Below are 22,225 nucleotides of genomic sequence, written 5' to 3'. Positions count from 1 at the left end.
GCATTATGTAAATGTGTTGATTTTGTGACATCACAAAAGCATTTAATTCAAAACTAGCTAAGAACTAAAAGAAACGACCCAAAATGACGTGAAGAATGTCTGGTTCCATTGACTTACATTAAAAGCAAAGCAGTTTTTTTCCTTCTCCTGTAAAGTTACTATTTTGGAGACACGAGGTTTTCCTTCTACGTTTATTTCAGAGGAGCAGGGAAGTTCGATTATCCACAATATGGGAGCTTCAAATAATGCAGAATTTTTGAACCGCAAAAGAGAAAAAGGCCGCAAAATGAGCACGAAAGAGAGCAGAACCTAATCAGCGAGGTAGATTCAAGTGAAAAAGATCAGGTTGCGGCTGAATCCGTGAGCACGGCGGCGACGAGGGAAAACAACGCTGCCTTTCACATTTTTCCAAACGGAGATCCTGATCACTGGCGTCATTACGAAAGCCTTAAGAAACCACAGAGGACCTCGATTAAACGAAGCTTTTACAGCCTGTTACGAGACTCTTCAGTTCGGAGAGAGTGGAACGAGATGCTGTTGATGTTCTTTAACTGGAAGATCAAATGTTTTCGCCCTGTATGGTCGGCATGGCCGGCGCGAGGTGATCAGGGTTGATTCCAGTTATGAAGCTCACACGCATCAAACACATTTGTTCACAGAGAAGGTAACAAAAAGCAGCTGCTCGGAGCTTCAGCAGGGGCCTCACACGTTTCGGCTCTTTCAAAGGCGGCGGAAAGTCACGCTTTATGAACCTTTTCACTCACATCTAAAAGCACATGACACTGCAGATTTTGAGCCGAAGGCATAAATATTAGTCCCATGATATGAACGGCAGCTTTAAAGCGCACGTTTCCATCCTGTTTTGCAGAATGAAAACAATGTTGAAGAGAAGCCAAATGGGTGTCTACAGCTTCACCTGTTCTTCATTCATCTGAGCCTCTCAGCTCCAGCGGTCAGTGATGGATAACAGTCTGTGTAGACCAGGAGTCGGCATCACGCAGCTCTTTTACTGCCCTGTTGCGGCTCCACGGCAGAATCAGATCAGTAGGTAATAATAAAATAATCCACCTCTACAGTAAAATAAAGCTCTGCTGATCCTTCAATTCAGTTTAACAGTAAATGGTCTTAAACGCTGGAGTTAATGTAGAACTGCTCATTCACCCTTTAACCCCGAAGATCAGCGCAGACTGCTGGTCACCATAGCAACGCAGACAACAGTCTCATCTAGCTAGTAGCTACGGGACGGCAAAGAGAGAGATTTAAGACGAGCATTGATAATTTGGTAATGAATGGGTGGTTGGTTAGTGTAGTGGGTAACACCTCTGCCTTCTACGCTGTAGACTGGGGTTCAATCCCCCACCTGAGCAAACACCCTACACTATACCAATAAGGTTCCTTGGGCAAGACTCCCAACACCACCTTGGCCTGCCTGTGTAAAATGATCAAATTGTAAGTCGCTCTGGATAAGAGCGTCAGCCAAATGCCATAAATGTAAATTACACATTAAAAAGTAGTGAGGCTGAAGTTGCTTCTCATTCGCCAGCTGCTTGTTCAAATTTTCCCGTTCCACCTTAAATGGTGCAGCAGTTAGAGTCTGGCGCCACAGGCACCATTTAAGGTGGAACGGGAAAATCTGAACAAGAAGCTGGCGAACGAGAAGCGACTTCAGCCTCGTAACAATCGAACAATCAAAGTAGGTTTTTTGCTTCTCCTGTAAAGTTACTATTTTGGAGATACGAGGATTTCCTTCTACACGATGTCTACCTTTTATTTCACAAAAGCAAGGAATCATTAATTATCCCCCATAAAAGAGATCAAATTTACAACTAGAGAAGAAGATTAAATCTTGAGTGCATCTCCAACGGTCAAGAAACTTTAGATACTTCAGATACTTTTGACTTTAACTCAGCAACAGCCACGAAGACAAAGAGAAAACAAATCCTGTGGCCATAAAATACACTGGCTAATAAGCTTTTATTAAAGAAGTGCTTTTATTTCAGATTGTTCAAGAGCATGCAGTGGGTAACGTACGCTGGTATATAATAATGCATTATTTTGCCCATTTTTCTTATGGCAAACTGAATCATAATATGGTTTTAGCTCCTGTGAGACCTCCTAAACCTGCCTGCTGAACACTAAATCAATTGTTAACTACCTTAATGATATATTTTAATATATATTGTATCTTCTCACCAGCTTTAAAGTGTAAAAATCATTCATATTCAATTCAATTCAACTTTATTGTCATTATACAACACAGGGTAGGACAGTATAACGAAACACTATGGGGCGACTTTTCCAGTGCAGTATTAAAAGATGCATAGTAAACAGTGCAAAGACAAAAGACAGTAAAAGACAGACAGAATGTGCCTAATCAGTAAATACAGGTGTCAAACGTAGACAAGATGTGCATAGGTAAGTATTATAGGTGCACTGGACGTATAGACAGTTAGTGCATAGTCAGATATTCAAGTGCATCAGGTATATAGACAGAAATGTGCTGGTGAACTGCAGTCCAGTAAATGCAGAAGTACTATTTGTGTAAAAAAAAAGATGTAAATATATATATATATAGTGTACAGTGCATATACATGCACATATGAAGGTAAAAAGCTCCTGCCTAGTAATGCATAAGAACAAATAAGGCAAAAATATAAAATATATAGGTCACCTTTGGCCAGAGATCCCCCCAAGACCTCTGCCACAATTTTAGCCCGGTGTTCAACTAAAAAGAGTACTAAAAATATTTGGTCAAATAGGAAAAATACATTGACAGCAGCCCCGGCCTATTATACAAAATGCAGTCACCAGCCACTGCACTCCGTTCGGAAGAAGATCTTTAGCATTGCATATTCACTGAGGCAAATCTGCGAAATGCCACACTAGTTTGTTCACCGGAATTATGCAAGCCTCCCCAGACCCTGTTAGTGAGCAGTGTTTACCTGTGTTATCAAGTCTGCATGTAGTTCATTGGTCATATGGAAGTTCATTAGCACACTCGCTACTGTTTTTGATCTAGTTTCCAGCAGTTCTCCGTTTAGGCTCCCGTTTTTCCATCTTTACTCTGCGCCTTTAACAGCGCAAAGCCTGTGTGCATCCCATTCACGTCATTTTCCAGCCTCTTCTCTCAGGGGCCGGACACCAGGCAATAAAAAACAAAAACCGTGCGACATAGAAACAGTTTCTTCCCCCAGGATGCACCTCTGCTCCGGGACAGACTGCAGAAATCCTTCCATTAATGCTGCTACAGTAATGTCATACGGCGATGAACCAGCAGGTCCTGTTACTCAGAGTCAAGCTCAGTTTTCATTGAAAAGAGGAAAGGATCACATGTGCATGTTTTTAGAGCAGGGGCACCTGAACTTTTTGAGGAATGTTTGTGTTGGGCTTGTGTGAAAATGCATTTTGTTACTACATTGCAAATGAACACCATTTCAAAGGCAGAGAAAAAGTTATGGCACTCGTTATACATACAAATATGTATGGCTGCTGTCCGAACAAAACAAACTAAAATTTTTCAGTTTGACATAGTTTGAAAACGCCTGTTGGCCCTTCCATTGTCTGTAATTCTCACGATGGATGGACCAAAAGAAATGACCCAAAATTACTTAAGTTGACTTAAAGTTACCATTTTAGAGATACGAGGTTTTGTTTCTGACAGCAATTATATATATATATATATACACTGTATTTCCAAAAGTATTCAGGTGTTCCAATCCCTTCCATGGCCACAGGTGCATAAAGCCGAGCCCCTAGGCCTGCAGACTGCTTCTACAGACATTAGTGAAAGAATGGGTCGCTCTCAGGAGCTCAGTGAGTTCCAGCGTGGTACCGTGATCGGACGCCACCTGTGCAGCAAGTCCAGTCGTGAAATTTCCTCACTACTAAATATTCCACAGTCCACTGTCAGTGGGATTATAACAAAGTGGAAGCGATTGGGAACGACAGCAGCTCAGCCATGAAGTGGTCGGCCACGTAAAATGACAGGGGTCAGCGGATGCTGAGGGGCATAGTGCGCAGAGGTCACCAACTTTCTGCAGAGTCAATCACTACAGACCTCCAAACTTCATGTGGCCTTCAGATCAGCTCCAGAACAGCGTAGAGAGCTTCATGGAATGGGTTTCCATGGCCGAGCAGCTGCATCCAAGCCTTACATCACCAAGCGCAATGCAAAGCGTGGAATGCAGTGGTGTAAAGCGCCGCCACTGGACTCTAGAGCAGTGGAGACGTGTTCTCTGGAGTGACCAATCACGCTTCTCCGTCTGGAAATCCGATGGACGAGTCTGGGTTTGGCTGCATTGTGCCGAGTGTAAAGTTTGGTGGAGGGGGGATCATGGTGTGGGGGTGTTTTTCAGGAGTTAGGCTCGGCCCCTTAGTTCCAGTGAAAGGAACTCTTAAAGCTTCAGCACAAAGAGATTTTGGACAATTTCATGCTCCCAACTTTGTGGGAACAGTTTGGGGACGGCTGCTTCCTGCTCCAACATGACTGCACACCAGTGCACAAAGCAGGTCCATAAAGACACGGATGAGCCAGTTTGGTGTGGAAGAACTTGACTGGCCTGCACAGAGTCCTGACCTCAACCCCATAGAACACGTTTGGGATGAATTAGAGTGGAGACTGTGAGCCAGGCCTTCTCGTCCAACATCAGTGTCTGACCTCACAAATGTGATTCTGGAAGAACGGTCAGAAATTCCCATAAACACACTCCTAACCCTTGTGGAAAGCCTTCCCAGAAGAGTTGAAGCTGTTACAGCTGCAAAGGGTGGGCCGACATCATATTAAACCCTATGGATTAAGAATGGGATGTCACTCACAATGCGTGTGAAAGCAGACGAGTAATTCTTACAATATAGTGTGAAGGTGGTTTGTTGCGGATTTTCTCAGCATACACAATTTGTTTAAGAAGACCCCAGAAATTAAATTCGATAATAAAATTAAAAATAAAATAAAACTGTGTCCTGTGCGTGTGTATATATATGTATGTCCTTTGAAATTATATCAAAAACTGAAAAATTACAAAAGTGGAGGTACGAGGTTTTCTTCCGACAGCAGTGATATATATATATATATATTGTGCCATGTACAGTAACATTAGGTAACATTAGTCTGTAGAGGTGTACTAACTCATTTCCCTTAGGAAACCAACAAACCATGGAGTTTGACCAAACTTGCTCACAACTCTAAGCGTAAATAGCACAGCAACACAGTCCATTCCCCATTTACACAGGTCCTGCTCAGTCCACAGTCCGATGGAGAGCTCAGGCTAGCAAATATTGATGCGACTGGCCAGTTAGAATAAACACAGAGTGAAGTACCTGCAGCACAGCTGCTGCTGTTTAGCACACGATACTGTTTTACATGCAAAAAGGCCATTAGCAGCCTTCCTGAAATAATGAAGCAGCGCAGCCGAGCATACGGCAACGGCCCGCCTCTAATGACTGGGAAACCACAACGGACAGGGTCATTTAGCACACGCACGCACACACAGGCCACTCCGGGTGATGGTGATGGAGAGAGAAAGACAGAGATACACGTTAGAGCAACGTTACACTTTACATACGGAGGCTGAAAAATTAGTATTTAAAGCCGTTTATCTGGTCAGTGAGTATTTATTTTCTCATAAATAGACAAAAAATAGAATAAACCATTTCCAAACCTCTCCTCACAAAAGCCCAGCATCATTTGTAATGACCAGATAATCACTACTTCGTTTTGCTGCTATTTGAATTCGGCCGGCAGTGTCCAGGAGAAAACTTTGATACTTATTATTTTTAATTTTATTCAAAATGAGAAATTCTTGCTACTTTTTGCTGCATTTGTGTTGATCTGCCTTCATTCTAATGACATACGCTGACTTTAACAGCACAAAAACGCACTCACTGCTCTGACAGACGCTCCTAAACACTGTGTTTAGGTGCCTAAAACACTCTCACAGCGCTGTATATACACAGGAACCACCTTCTCTGGAAACACATCGACACCAAATCGAGCCCCTAGACGACTTCGCTGAAAGTTTGCGCTCCCTGTCAAACACACAGGGGTTCCCACATCACGACACTAAAACTAACATCCTTGTCAGGGAGAAGCAGCACAGCAGGTCACACAGCTTCACTTCACGTGCTCCTGTCTCTCACGCACTCACACTAGTGCACTGGTATGTCTGTGTGGTGAGAGCAGGCTAATGGGTATATTTGTGTCTGCGTGTTCCATTTATATAAAAACATATGAATGATGATGATGATGATGATGTTACATTTAGGCCATATTACTATTTCACACGAGTACTTATAAAAACGTATACAAGTCGTTTAAGTGTGACTACCTATAAATAAGGAGTTTATTCCAAAATGCTGTTTACCCACTTGGAACAGTTTTGGATATAGCGTAATTTTTAATTTTTTATTTTCATTTTAACTGAAAGAATACTGTAATTTTCCTAATGAAGGTGTTATGACATTGCTTGCAGTCCACGTCCAATAGCAGACATCAATTAAAGAATCTTGAAAGTGGTCTATAATACATTAATTAAATATAGATAGATAGATAGATAGATAGATAGATAGATAGATAGATAGATAGATAGATAGATAGATAGATAGATAGATAGATAGATAGATAGATAGATTTTTGTCCATTTTTATTTTTCTACATCATTTTAACACACCAGCAGTCCTTTATATTGTCTGAAAATCTCATGCTAAATAAGCCAATAGAAATGGTTTAAAATCTTTAAAAAGAGTTTAAAAACTCTTTTATATATATATATATATATATATATATATATATATATATATATATATATATATATACATATATATATATATACATATATATACATGCATGTGTGTGTATCTATATGTAATAAAAATACACCTCATATGTAATAGTGTATAGTGTTACTTATATATATTATAGATATATAAGTAGTATAATATATATATATAAAATATATATAAGTATAATATATACGTACTATATATATTACATATATGTAATATGTATAGTACATATTTATCTTCACTGCCCCCAACCCCCCCCCCCCCCCCCCCCCCCAAAAAAAAAAACGATTACCTGCACTTTTTTGCATTTTTTTGTTTTCTGTATAATTTGAGCTCAGCCGCTTTACATCATATACAAATGTCACAATGACTGGACCAACAGAAACGCTCCAAAATGGGTTGTAATAAAATCCCCTCTCATGAACGTACATTGAAAGTTAGCAACATTTTTGCCCTCTCCTGTAAACTTACCACTTCTTTTTCTTTTGATACTGACAATTTATGACTCTAATATACACTCAGTAACCAAAAAGAACTGCTTTGCCCTTTCACTTTTAAACTGATGAGCCATTCCCCTTCAAAGCTGGGACGTTCTGGTCCTGGAAATGCATGAAAACAAACACACACACACACACACACACACACACACACACACACACACTCGTTCACCTGTAAGCTCCTCGGCTCAGGCATGATCTGATAGCTTCTCTTACCTGAAGATGGGTCTGTGGAGAAGTTGCCTCTTTATGGTCACATACTGGTCCATTTACGAGTGCGTGAGTGAGTGAGCGAGTGAGCAGCGTTCAGACTCTCACTGGGGCTGTCCCCGGCTGCAGCTCACATTGCGCTGCGAATCCAGTCTGGCCCTGCCTCTAACTCCGTCTGAAAAGGCCAGGGAGGCCATAGCATGGGCTTCACTCTCATTTACACACCCACTAACTCACTCCGGCCAGCTTCCAGCTGGGGGTTTGGATCTGGAGCGTCAGCTCTTCCCCTCGGTGGGAGAAACTTTAGCACTAGGCTAGTTAGCTTCTTATCTAGTGGCAGTGGTGGACAAAGTACACAAATCCAGCTTGTGAGTGAAAGTAGAGATAAACGAGGCAAACCGTTCCTTGAGTAAAAGTGCAAGTGCTCTATTTAAATTTTCACTCAAGCTGAAGTACAGAGGTAAATGTACGTAAGTGTTCAAAGTAAAAGGATTGAGAGATCTAACATTTCCCCTCTTCAGTCTTCCGTTTAGGAATTGGGTAAAATTCCAAACCCCTGGGATACCTAAAAATGCCTAACGTTATGGCACTTTCTGTTTATTCTAAAAGCTTATCAGCGCCTAGTAACTAAGCTATTCAGGGGAGGGACTTTATGAAAGCTGAGCTACGATTGCTTTACTTGTGAAAGTGCAGCCTATTCATTATCTGTATCATTTATTAATAATTAATAGGTAATGGTTTTATGCTACAGCTAATCATTACTAAATTTAGAATTCAGAAACACTGACCAGTTGTGATTACGCAGAGAGGAATTTGACCTATCTGTATAGTGAAACTCCCATACACACACACACACACACACACACACTCACTAGGTGGCAGCAAAGTGGTGGGCAGCCCTATCCACAGTGCCCGGGGTGCTGTTGTGGGTTAGGTGCCTTGCTCAAGGTGACTTTAGTCGTGTCCTGTTGGCTCAGGGGATCAAAGTGGCAATCTTCCAGTCACAACGCTGGTACCCTAACTTCTAGTCCACTTTAGCACATGCAAAAAATGAACATTGGACAACTTCCACAAGATAATGTTTGACCTGTAGCCCACTGACTCCGGTTCTGGAGAAGACAGCGACTGCAGGACTACATCAAAATCTGAACCTTGATCCTAGATTTTCGTTTGGCAATTGCGATGGAACAGCTAAACAAACTGGAAACAGCCAGAAACAAACAGAAAACAATTAAGCGAACAAGCTCTGAAGTGCTTTACAGACTGGAACAAAACCACATTCACATTCATCTAATATGCACTGAAAAAGCTGAGCTGAACCTGATATTGTAGCAGTTTTACGGCTCTCTCTATAAAGTAAATGGGTTATTTTTATATATATTATATATATATATATATATATATATATATATATATATATTATATTTTATATATTATATAATTTTGCATCCCCAACATTAAAGCACATTTGTTTTTGTTAAAACACATTAGTTTTTTTCTCTATTTTACAGAACTGTTTTGCTGTGTGTTATAGTAAATAACGTGGTAATATGGTATTGTTTTTCATGATAACCCACAACCCAGAGAGTTATGTTGCTATTATGGAAAATCTAGATCTTAAAAAATCTTTTTATTTCATAGTATCGTAGTGTACCCCAGTGAGCCAAACTACTATGACCACTCACAGATGAAGAGAATAACATTAATCATCTTGCTACAATGGCACATGTCAAGGTCTGGGATATATTACATAGTATTATACAGTTGCTTCATGTAGACAGCTGGATACATGCGTGATGTTTACCTGGGGAAGTGATGGCACCAGGATGCATGGCAGGAAGAGGACAAGCTGGTGAAGAATGTGATGCTCTGAGTGATGTTCTGCTTCTGCCATTCATGTGGACATCACTTTGATGCCTACCTAAACAGCATTGTACACTACTAGTCCTCCCATCTGTGCAGTGACACTACCGAAGACACACACTAGGGAGCAGTGAGCACACTTGCCCGGAGAGGTGGGCAGCCCTATTCACAGCGCCAGGGGAGCAGTTGGGGGTTAGGTGTCTTGCTCAAGGGCACCTCGCAACACAGACTGTCAGCTCAGGGGATCAAACCAGCGAACTTCCAGTCACAAGGCTGGTTCCCTAACCTCCAGCTCACACCTACTTAAACATCATTGTAGGCCAGGAACATTCCTTTATGGCAGTGGTGTTCCCCAATGGCAGTGTCCTATTTTAGCAGGATACTGTGTCCGGCCACACTGTACACATTGTTCGGGAATTGTTGGAAGAACATTACAAAGAGTCCAAAGTGTTGCCCTGGCCTCCAAATTCCCAATCGAGCATCTTTGGGATGTGCTGGAACAAGAAGTCTGATCCACCTTGCAACATAGAAGACTTAAAGGATCTGCTACTAACATCTAACAAGACATAAGGGAGATGGTGAGAATATCTTTGGCTCATATGTAGTGGAGGGAAAGTACAAGTCTCAAAAAATGGAAATACTTTACAAAAGTACAGATACTTAAGAATATACTTAAAAATATGATTGTTCAAGGGTTCTTGAGTAAAGACAGTTGATCTATATGGAACCACGAAAACTCAAAGAACCCTTTGATTACTGGATACACTGCATCATGACATGTTTCTTCAGATTGATGGAGAAGGTTTTGTATATTGTTCTATATAGAACCTTTCTGACTGTCCACCACTTTCTAGCAGCTCTGTCCTTCACACACACATACAAAAATAAAGTCTCCCTCTTGTCCTCCTTCTCTTCTAGCCAAGAGACTCATGAGAAACCCGTACTTCTCCCTCTGAGTGAGTTACTTTGTGCTCTGTAGGCAAATTAATGAAGGCACTGGTCAGAGAAAACTTGGCCTTGTGTCAGCAAAACAGTAATTATTTCATAGTCTGGCTTGGATTTGGTGCGAGGTGATGTTTGGATGAAGATATGCGAGGCGACACAAATTTTGCCCATGCTGACCTCTATCGACTGTCAAAAGTGCCTACAATGGACATGTTGGAACTGGAGCAATGGAAGAAGGTCTAATGGTCCGATGAGTCCCGTTTTGTCTTGCTTCATGTAGACAGCTGGATACATGTGTGACGTTTACTTGGGGAAGTGATGGCACCAGGATGCACGGCAGGAAGAGGACAAGCTGGTGAAGAATGTGATGCTTTGAGTGATGTTCTGGTCCGGGCATTCATGTGGACATCACTTTAATGCCTACCTAAACAGCATTGTACACTACTAGTCCTCTTTCAGCAGGATAACGTTCCCTGCCACACTACACATATTGTTCAGGAAATGGAAGAACATCACAAAGAGTCCAAAGAGTTGCCCTGGCCTCCAACTTCCCAGTCAAGCATCTTTGGGATGTGCTGGAACAAGAAGTCTGATCCGTAGCACCTCCACCTCGCAACTTGTAAGACTTAAAGGATCTGCTGCTTACGTCCAAGACATATGGGAGATGGTGAGAATGTTTTGGCTCACATGTAGAGGAGGGAAAATAAAAGTCTCCAAAAAATGAAAAACTTTATGGATACTTAAGTATACACTTGGTTCTTTAAGGTTTCTTTAGTAAAGGCAATGGATCCACATGGAACCATGAACACGCAAAGAACCCTTTGTGGGATTAAAGGATTTGTTGCATCATGAAATGGTTCATCAGATTGATGAAGAAGGTGTTGTATATTGTTCTATACAGAACCTTTCTGAAAAGGGGTCTTTAACAATTGAAGAACCCTTTTTGGCACTATATAGAACCATTTAACCAAACAGTGGTTCTTGTAATCATAATCAGAGGTTCTTCAAGGGTTCTTTAGTGAAGGTGATCAGTATATACATCCTTCTAAAACTGTGGTTCTTCAAGGGTTCTTTGGTAAAGGTGGTCAGTGGTTCGTCGTTCTTCAAGGTTTCTTTATTAATGGCAATCGGTATATACATCCTTCTATAAAAAGTGGTTCTTCAAGGGTTCTTTAGTAAAGGTGCTTGGTATATACATCCTTCTAAAAAGTGGTTCTTAAATGGTTCTTTAGTAAAGCCGATTGGCATACACCTTTCGGAAAAAAAGTAGCTCTTCATGGGTTCTTTGGTAAAGGTGATTGGTACATACTTCCTTCTAAAAAGTGGTTCCTCAAGGGTTCTTTAGTAAAGGTACTTGGTATATACATCCTTCTAAAAAGTGGTTCTTAAATGGTTCTTTAGTAAAGCCAATTGGCATACACCTTTCGGAAAATAAAGTATCTCTTCATGGGTTCTTTGATAAAGGTGATCGGTACATACTTCCCTCTAAAAAGTGGTTCCTCAAGGGTTCTTTAGTAAAGGCGATCAGGATATATCCTTCTAAAAAAATGTTTCTTCAAGGCCTTGGTAAAAACCTTGGCAAAGGTGATCATGCAATGGGTCTTCAGATTGATGGAGAATGTGAGGTATATTGTTCTACATAGAACTTTTCTGAAAAGGGGTCTATATAGCACCCCAAAGGGTTCTTCTACTGTTACAGGCTTGACATTGTAACAATTGAAGAACCCTTTTTGGTACTATACAGAACCATTTAACGATGGAAAGAACCCTTTAGTCATGCAAAGCGTGCTTTGTGTGTTCACAGTTTTATCCAGGACCATTTTCTTTACAAAAGAACCACTGAAGAATCATCATTTTTAGGAATGTAAAATACTGAAGACCATGAACACTTTGTTACTGTCCACCACTTTCTAGCAGGTCTGTCCTTCACACACACACACAAAAATAAAGTCTCCCTCTTGTCCTCCTTGTCTTCTAGCCAAGAGCCTCGTGAGAAGCCCGTCCTTCTCCCTCTGAGTGAGTTACTTTGTGCTCTGTAGGCAAATTAATGAAGGCACCGGTCAGAGAAAGCTTGGCCTCGTGTCAGCAAAACAGTAATTATTTCACAGTCTGGCTTGGATTCACTGCGGGGTGATGTTTGGACGAAGCTATGCGAGGCGACACAAATTTTCTCGCTTTTTGGCAGAAGGCGGGGATTAACATGACAAGGCTTGTCGTGCCTTAATCGACAGAAGGTTTGGCTCTTTAGTTAAAGCTTGGACAAACATTCACAATCCTCCTCCTGGGGGAGTGACCCAAGCATTCATCAGATGGTGTAGCGCTTTCACAGACACTGATAACTGCACTTCTTAAAAAGTTTGAAAGTCCACAAGTAAATAAATGAATAAAAGAGGAACACAAAGCAGTGAGAGAAACATCAAAAAGGCCAAGAAAAAGACCATGAAAGAGCAGCAGCTCGCTAGGCAAAAGTTCAGGATCATTAAAGACGTCTTTTAGGGAACACGTAAATGTCACTGTTTTTTATTCCTCCAGCCTCAAACTGGGCACGGCTAACGGCTCAAAGAGCGTTCAGCGTGAGCTCAGGGTCTGGAGGCAGGCAAAGCTAATTTTACAACCCGTACAACTTTAACACAAAAGCAGAATGCCATATCAATAAACATGTCAATAACTGACCGCCTATCAACGTGTTACATTAAGAGCTGTAATATCTAGACCTTTTTCAAGGTGCCAAAATATGTTTGGCAAGACGTTCTCGTTTCTGAGTGAGGCAGATCTGGAGTTGCACACTGAGAAAAGTTCAGCCCATCGCGACCCAAACTCCCCGAGGAACGTCTGACGTAAACCGTACTTCAGTAATCCTACACTCTGAAACAGAGGGGTCTTCAGGAAAGGCAATGAGCAGATACATCCTTTAAAAAGTTGTTCTTTAAGGGTTCTTTAGTAAAGACAATCGGTATGTACATCCTTCTAAAATAGTGGTTCTTCAAGGGTTCTTTAGTTAAAGCAATCTGAATATACATCCCTCAAAAAAAGTGGTCCTGCCATGGCTCTTCAGGAAAGGCAATTGGTATAAATATCCTTTCAAAAAGGTGGTTCTTCAAGGGTTCTTTGGTAAAGATGATCAGCGGTTCTTAAAGAGTTCTTTGGTAAAGGTGATTGGTATATACACCCTTCTAAAAAAGTGGTTCTTCAAGGGTTCTTTAGTAAAGGAAATCAGTGAATACATCCTTTGAAAAGTGGTTCCCCAAGAGTTCTTTAGAAAAAGCAATCGGTAAATGCATCCATATAAAAAAGTGGTTCTTCAATGGTTCTTTAGTAAAGGCGATGAGTAAATACATCCTTCTAAAATAGTGGGTCTTCAAGGGTTCTTTGATCAGTATTTATACCCTTTAATAAAATGTTTCCACAAGGGTTCTTTAGTTAAAGCAATCTGAATATACATACCTCAAAAAAGTGGTTCTACAATGGTTCTTTAGGAAAGGCAATTGGTATATATCCTTTCAAAAAAGTGGTTCTTCAAGGGTTCTTTGGTAAAGATGATCAGTGGTTCTTCAAGAGTTCTTTAGGAAAAGCAATCGGTAAATGCATCCTTATAAAAAAAGTGGTTCTCCAAGAGTTCTTTAGGAAAAGCAATCGGTAAATGCATCCTTATGAAAAAGTGGTTCTTCAATGGTTCTTTAGTTAAAGTGATGAGTATATACATCCTTCTAAAACGGTGGATCTTTGGTAAGGGCAACGTTTATATATTCAAACATGCCAAATGTGTTGAAATGGTTCTCTGCACGGTTAAATGGTTCTGGTACAATGGAAAACCTGTTAGAACTCCTCTATTTCTTTGATACTTTAGAGAACCCCTTTTGCTAAGAGCAGGCTTCATTCATCAATAACTTTTTTACATTTGTTCTTTAATGTGTTCTAGAGAAAGGTCCTAATAGAAAGAGTCAACCTCAGATTCATGACGTGTTCTTACAGCACAGAACTGTTCTCACCTCGGTGCTCTTGAGTGTGAGTAGATTCTGTTCTTACCTACAAACTCCAAATGAGAAAACATCTGTGAATGTCAGAATCTTCTACTTACTACTGCGGAAGTGGGTTTTAGGAAGAAATTTCTACTTAAGAACAGTTGGTGAATGAGGTCCAAAGTCCAGTACAGAACCATGACAACTCAAAGAACCACTTAAATGGCTCTTTGTGTTGGTGTATCGTACTTTTTTTCAATGATAAAAATCCTGTTGAGTACGGATCTTTAAAAAAATTGTTTTATACAGCACCAAAAAGGGTTATGCTACTGATATAAGGTTCTGCTCGTAGAGCTTTTCTGGTACTATATAGAACCCTTTTTGCCATGAGGGTACAATACAGTTGGCAATTCAAAGAACCATCGGAATGATTCTTTGAAGAACCTTTAAGAAAACAGCACCAACCTGAAATATACTTTTCAAATAAAGCATCCAAAACGGGATCCACTTTTGACCAAGGCAATGTAAGTCAGAATCCTTGGCCAAATGGGTTCCATTTAATACAGAACCACTTTTAGAGAGGCTTTTTGCATAAGCACATCGGTTTTCCATTCAATCACGCAAAGAACCATTTACGCCTCCACTCTATATACACTCTTCGCAAAAAGGGTGATCTATAAAGTCCTAAGACTTGCAACAGTCATGGAACCTTGTTAAGGTGCTAGATAGAACCATTTTCAATGGGTATACAGCCATTTAATCATGCAAAGAACCATTCAGTTGGTTCTTTGATTTGTCACGGTACTATACATTCTTAAACACAATGCCATACAAGAACCACTTCTGGTGCCCTAAAACTTGAATGCATGGTTCTTTAGGGAACCAATGCTGTAAATGAGTTGTGTGAGCATGAAGAACCTTTTAAAGGTTTAAGGACCTCCAAATAATGGTTGTAAAATGATAAGGGTTATGGGTTAAGAAGTCATTAAGGAACCAAAAGTGGTTCTTTTATGGCATTGCTCCATAAACTGTGAAGCGTATAGCCATTGCCTTTAGTAAAGAACCCTTGAAGGACCACTTTTAGAGCTTGGTTCTCTGTATAATCCTTTTTGCTAAAGGAGCACACTTTCTAACATTATAGGAGAAAACGTCGATCAGAAATCGACCTAGAATAATAAGGACTCAGATAAGAGGCGTGTATTTCATTCTACACTAATCCAGCGAGTTCACTGAGGCATGCTGCACTCTGGAAATGCTGAAGCAGACGGTAAGAGAGGGATTAGAGTGGCCTAATATGGCAGTGAATACCACGAAACATCAGATATGAAGCCTGGTCATCAGGACAGTGATGTGCCAAAGAGGAATACAATCAACTGAAGGAAATAAGATCCAAAAATCACAGAAACCCCCCCGAGACTTTCTCACATACTCACCCTTCACACACATTCTGCTAACCCGAAGCCCAAAAGCTTTGCAGCCAAAAAGCAACAGCGACTGCGACAAGAAAGCTTAAAAAACACACTTCAGACGATTTCTACCACAGCGAAGCGTGGAAAACGGGTATTGGCGCTGATGTTGTGGTGACCTTGGCAAGCTTTTAACATCAAAAGATGCTTCTGGAGCTCAGTATCCTTGAACTACCCTGATACACTGTCAAACCAGCTCTTCTACGGTTCCTCAATGTTTTCTAGCCAGTCGTAGCCGTTGAGGACAATGTTGGAAAAACAAAGCCGGGATGGAACCGGTTAAAAGAGAGCCTGGGCCCTTCATGTCCATCCCGTTACACCATATCTAGGACTGATAAATAACCTTAAAAACAGAGGAGCCAGGAAGAACTTCACTATACTACACTATATGGACAAAAGTATTGGTGACACCTACACATCACACCTACAGGAGCTTTTCTGAATCCCATTCTAAATCCATAGGCATTAAGATGGAGTTGGTCTCCCTTTGCCACTCAAACAGCTTCCACTCTTATTGGGAACCTTCTACAAGATGTTGGAGAGTGTCTGTGGGGATTTCGGCCCAATCATCCAGAAGAGCATTTGTGAGGTCAGACGCTGATGTTGGACGAGAGGGTCTGGCTCACAATCTCCGTTCTACTTCATCCCAAAGGTGTTTGATGGGGTTGAGGTCAGGGCTCTGTGAGGGCCAGTTGAGTTCTTCCACACCAAACTCACCCAGTCAGGCCTTTATGGAGCTGCTTTGTGCACTGGGGCTCAGTCATGCTGGAACAGAAAACGTTCTTCCCCAAACTGTTCCCACTAAATTGGAAGCTTATAATTGTCCATAATGTCTTGGTCTGCTGAGGCAGTAAGATTTCCCTTCACTGGAAGGGAAGACCAACCCCTGAAAAACAACCCCATATCATTATCCCACCTCCACCAAACTTTACAGCGGGCACAGTGCAGTCAGGCAGGTAACGTTCTCCTGGCATTCGCCAAACCCAGCCTCGTCCATCAGACTGACACTTGTTAGCAATGGGTCTGGCAGAAACACCCGAACTCAATAATTAGGAGAAGTGTCCCAATACTTTTGCCCCTATAGTGTACCAAAGAAACATGGTGAAATGATTCTTCAGACTGATTTAGAATGTGCTGTAGATGGTTCTATATAGAACCTTTTTGAAAAGGGGTCCATACAGCACAAACAATGGTCTCTAATGTTACGACGTCAAGCTTGTAATGATAAAAGAACCCTCTTTGGTGCCATACAGAACCGTTTTGAAAAGGTTTTACATAGAACAATTTACAACAGATCTGAAGAACCCTTTCACAATGCAAAGAACCAATGGTTCTTTGAGTGTTCATGGTTCTATATAGAACCATTTTATTTTCTTTACTAAAGAATCCTTGAAGAACCATTTTTTGAAAGAATGTGAAATTACAACCCAATTTCGGTGCTTTTGCTGCTCTAAATGGTTCTAGACTCACTCAGGTTCTCATTGAGAATGGCAGCGCATGTTTGTCCTACTGCAGTGAGTTATTAACCACACTGAGATGAATAGGACTTGATAGGACTTGAATATGAATGAATAAAGATCTCAGTTTGTCTCTCAGGTTCTGCATTATGTTTCCTCCACAGTCAGAACTCATTATCTCTCTCTGTGCTCTGTGTAAGGCTGCACTTCAAAAACTGGGAAACTGGGAAATGTTCTTGTACGTGGATTGCGTGCCATGATTATTCCCGGCCTTAATGACGAATCAGGGCATTCTGAATGTAACCTACAAATAGCTGAGTAGGCAGAACTGCCGAACTAAGACAACATTTCGCCTGATCTGTTCAAAATAGACTAAAACATGGGAACATTCTTGTTCTAGAGGTCTTATAAACAACATATATATATATATATATACAGTAAAAATATAATTTTATCATTTTAAAGTGACATTCGTACAATTATAATCCATATTATCAATATGGATTAAACAAAAAGTTTTCAGAGAGAAGAACTGTCTCAGAATATTGCATTTACATTTATAAGGGGTTTATTAATGGTTTAAAATCAATTATTCAATCAATTAATCAATTAATAAGTCAATCAATCAATCAGTCAATCACTCAATCAATCAGTCAATCAAATCAATCTTAATTTATAACTCAGAAGTAAAAAAAAAAGGATTTAACTAATAATAAATAAAGATAAAATAACAATACAAATGATGTAAAGAAAAGTAATAAATAAATCAATTAAATTAAAGCTAAAACCAAGAAGGATAATAAGATAATTAAAATGAAATATAACAGAAAATTAGGACAACTAAGATCAAACAAATCAGTAGCAGACTACTTTATTATTGTTGTTGTTGTTGCTGTTGTTGTTGTTGTTGTTGTTAGGATCTGAGCTTTAACAGTGTAGAAGGATGTGGGCTCACTATTCCGCCAGGTCACCGCTGTCCTTTTTATTTATGTGTTGTAACTGCTTATTAATTTTACGGTGTTTATGACTCAATTAATAACCATTATTAAATTAAATTTTAAACTATTTATAAACCCTTTATAAGAGAAATCTTGTTGTAAAGTGGTACTCATTAGTTTAGTGATGAGATTAACAACCAACAGTTAACTCATTTTAACATATATAAACCCTTTATAAGGCTGAAGTGCTTCTCCTCTCTTTCCTGCTGAAGGTTGGAGCTCCGGTTGCCTCCACTGTCCTGCCTGTGACCTAAAAGCTGCCTCATCCTGATGAAGGTGAGGTCTGGACTCCCAAAAGAGATTCACTTCAAAACCAGCTCCTCAGCTGTTGCTCCTGTCTTTCAGCAGCAGCTGCACTGCTCAGTGACACAAACACAGGCTCTGAATCGCTGAGGTCCACCAAAGCGTCCAGCTGGGTCCCAGAATGAATTCTTAACGTGAGTAAAGTGTGTGGCGGACCTGCTGCTGACCGAGAGACCAGATCTTTAGTATTGATTTAAAGGGCCCATAACTGGAAAAAACTACATTTACTCAGTTTTTTGAACGTGTAAGTTTAGCGCCATTCTGGGACCAAGCTGGACAATAATACACGACTGGAAATAACATAGAAATTAGCATTGCTGTCACAGGGGTCATTTGTTAATTATATGTTAATTATTATATGACAAAGATGTTAAAAAGTTCATGAAATGAATTCACTGTATACCAATGAGAGACTGAACGGTCTCATCGCCTTTCAACAGTCCATGACTGCATGGCAACAACAACATGGAACAATTGTTTATCTTGATTATTGGTAACAACACCTTACAGTCCTCACAAAAAAATGACATGACTTCTGAAAAAAAAACAGATTTTATCACATTGTGTGTCATCTTCCTGTTAATAAAAGCAATAAGCCACTTGAAGCCAATAAAATCACTGTAATGCACAAACTTTTACATCTTCTCATTCATTTTGTGGCGCTATGTCTTTTTTTTCTTACATTGGAATCAAAGGTTAACTGGAGAGCTCATGAAAAGAAATCACCAGAGGTGTGTACATTGATTGGTGTAATTATTGCTCATTTTGGCCTCGTACCGCCTTGGTGATTAGTGGACCAATGGAAATGCAGTGTGTGTGTCCAAATCATTGAATTCAGGTGTTCCAGTCACTTCCATGGCCACAGGTGTATAAAGCCGAGCCCCTCGGCCTGCAGACTGCTTCTACAGACATTAGTGAAAGAATGGGTCGCTCTCAGGAGCTCAGTGAATTCCAGAGTGGTACCGTGATCGGACGCCACCTGTGCAGCAAGTCCAGTCGTGAAATTTCCTCACTACTAAATATTCCACAGTCCACTGTCAGTGGGATTATAACAAAGTGGAAGTGATTGGGAATGACAGCAACTCAGCCACGAAGTGGTCGGCCACATAAAATGACAGAGCGGTCAGCGGATGCTGAGGCGCATAGTGCGCAGAGGTCACCAACTTTCTGCAGAGTCAATCACTACAGACCTCCAAACTTCATGTGGCCTTCAGATCAGCTCAAGAACAGCATAGAGAGCTTCATGGAATGGGTTTCCATGGCCGAGCAGCTGCATCCAAGCCTTACATCACCAAGCGCAATGCAAAGCGTGGAATGCAGTGGTGTAAAGCGCCGCCACTGGACTCTAGAGCAGTGGAGACGTGTTCTCTGGAGTGACCAATCACGCTTCTCCGTCTGGAAATCCAATGGACGAGTCTGGGTTTGGCGGTTGCCAGGAGACGGTACTTGTCTGACTGCATTGTGCTGAGTGTAAAGTTTGGTGGAGGGGGGATCATGGTGTGGGGTTGTTTTTCAGGAGTTGGGCTCGGCCCCTTAGTTCCAGTGAAAGGAACTCTTAAAGCTTCAGCACCAAGAGATTTTGGACAATTTCATGCTCCCAACTTTGTGGGAACAGTTTGGGGACGGCCCCTTCCTGTTCCAACATGACTGCACACCAGTGCACAAAGCAGGTCCATAAAGACGTAGATGAGCGAGTTTGGTGTCGAAGAACTTGACTGGCCTGCACAGAGTCCTGACCTCAACCCCATAGAACACCTTTGGGATGAATTAGAGTGGAGACTGTGAGTCAGGCCTTCTCGTCCAACATCAGCGTCTGACCTCACAAATGTGCTTCTGGAAGAACGGTCAAAAATTCCCCATAAACACTCCTAACCCTTGTGGAAAGCCTTCGCAGAAGAGTTGAAAACTGTTATAGCTGCAAAGGGTGGGCCGACATCACATTAAACCCTATGGATTAAGAATGGGATCTCACTCAAGTTCATATGCGTGTGAAGCCAGACGACCGAATACTTTTGGCAATATAGAGATATGTCCACATATGCAGTCGTGACTGATGCGGCTGTTTTCTGAATTTCTACAAACACCATTTCATTTTATAGTAAATGAGTTTGGGCTGGTTTATGTTTATGAACAGACGCCTACAGATCAACATAGTAAAGGAGCTCATCTGTGATCCTGAGTTTAAAGCCAGTTTTTATTAAAAAACAACTTTTAACAAAGTTGAATTAAGGTAATTAATCTTTTACTTTATACTTAAGTACATTTGAAGGTAAATACTTTAGTACTTTTACTCAAGTGGAGGTCTAAAGGGAGGAACTTCTGCTTTTACTGGAGGAATATTTTACTCTCTACTTTAACTCAAGTACATGGTTTGTGTACTGTATCCACCACTGTGTATAAGCTGTTTACAGTCAGTTCCTAAACTGTAAGCGTCTCAGACTGACATGCAGGCTGTGTACAAACGCCTCTTCAAGGCAGGGCTCACAGGACCATCAGACTCCCGGTGGCAGGAAGCCGAGTCAGAGCTATTACATCCACCGCCTGCACCAGCTAGAGATAAAGCCGCACTGGCTTGATTGATCAGCTTGATGAAGGAGATGTGGTCTTGGCCGACGGTGGCTTTGCATTCCAGGACTGTTTTGTGATGAAAGGTGTTTAGCCAGTGATTCTACATTCAGCAGCAGGTCCAGCGAGAGAAGGGTCAAAAGCCTTGGCTTCATCTGGAAAAAAGCACTGGTTTCTAGCGCAGGACTGTTCAGTTTTACCGTAGTGTCCTTGCAGTGACATGCAAGGTGATGTGACTACATTTATCACTAGTGATCAACATCACAGTGTGCATTTCTGAGCGTCCTATGGATTTGAAACACTAACCAGCTGCATGGTTCATTACAAAGACAGCTTAACGAGTCCTTTTTTAACAGAATTCAGCAGTGAAGATGTGAAAAATTGAATCAAATGGCCGTGTCAATGTCGACCTACTCATATTTTAATAGCACATTTTAGGTGTTGCACCGCACGGCTCCTTTTCGTCTTATCAAGCATCAGTAAAGCCAAATATCGTGACGTGTTAATGTTAATGTTATTGCCAGGATTTCACATAATTTAACACAAAAAATTGCTACGTCCATCACTTTATTTCAAAACTGACTCATCTTAAGATTCATAATTTTTTATATACAAATCTACAGCAAATGACTGGATAATTGCACTACTTCCACAGTTGTTATGTGAAAATACAGGACATCACTGTATTTTAATCGCAGGTTACTGCCGTAAGTGTTCAGCAGCTACATCACAGTCATCTTGCGCTGCACATCATTACGCTGACACTATACAACTGTTCGCTGTTTACTGGGCTACAGTCAGTAACTGTGAACCTACAAAGTGCAGCTATATGGTGTTTCTGATAAAATGGCCAAATCATTGCCATATTTTGCATCTGATAACGTACCACACATTTCAAAGGGAGACAGGAAGTCCAGTCTAGTGGCTTCACTCTGACATCTCACATGCAGAATGTTTTTCAGTGTTGTCACATTAAAATAAGGGCGTCCCTGAAAAAGACGGCACCTAAAAGGCAGCATATGTTCCTCCAAAGTGTGTTTACCTTTCCGTGTTAATGGTGCTTTCACAGAAGTGTAAGTTAGCCACTTTCACCCCACACCCCGTACCACGACAGATGCTGATTTTTTAACTTTATGCTGGTAACAATCTGGATGGTCCTTTTCTTCTTTGGCCCAGACAACA

At 40.9% G+C, this 22,225-nt stretch overlaps 1 protein-coding gene across 2 annotated transcripts in view; it reads right to left on the bottom strand.

The window, feature by feature from the left end:
- Positions 1-22,225, bottom strand: part of pde1a (phosphodiesterase 1A, calmodulin-dependent) — a 146,076-nt gene that overhangs the window by 87,889 nt on the left and 35,962 nt on the right. Inside the window, exon 1 of one of the 2 annotated variants that reach the window (XM_037539651.1) lies at positions 7,494-7,683. The exons of the other annotated variant lie outside the window; for it this stretch is intronic. Coding sequence (XP_037395548.1) covers positions 7,494-7,546 — 53 coding nt within the window. The 5' untranslated portion in view covers positions 7,547-7,683. Of the gene's footprint in view, positions 1-7,493; positions 7,684-22,225 lie in introns of those variants that run through there. 2 annotated transcript variants of the gene reach the window in all.

Source organism: Pygocentrus nattereri, chromosome 6 (assembly GCF_015220715.1).
Source record: "Pygocentrus nattereri isolate fPygNat1 chromosome 6, fPygNat1.pri, whole genome shotgun sequence".
NCBI classification, from domain to species: Eukaryota; Metazoa; Chordata; class Actinopteri; order Characiformes; family Serrasalmidae; genus Pygocentrus; species Pygocentrus nattereri.
This window is presented reverse-complemented; position numbering and strand designations above follow the sequence as displayed.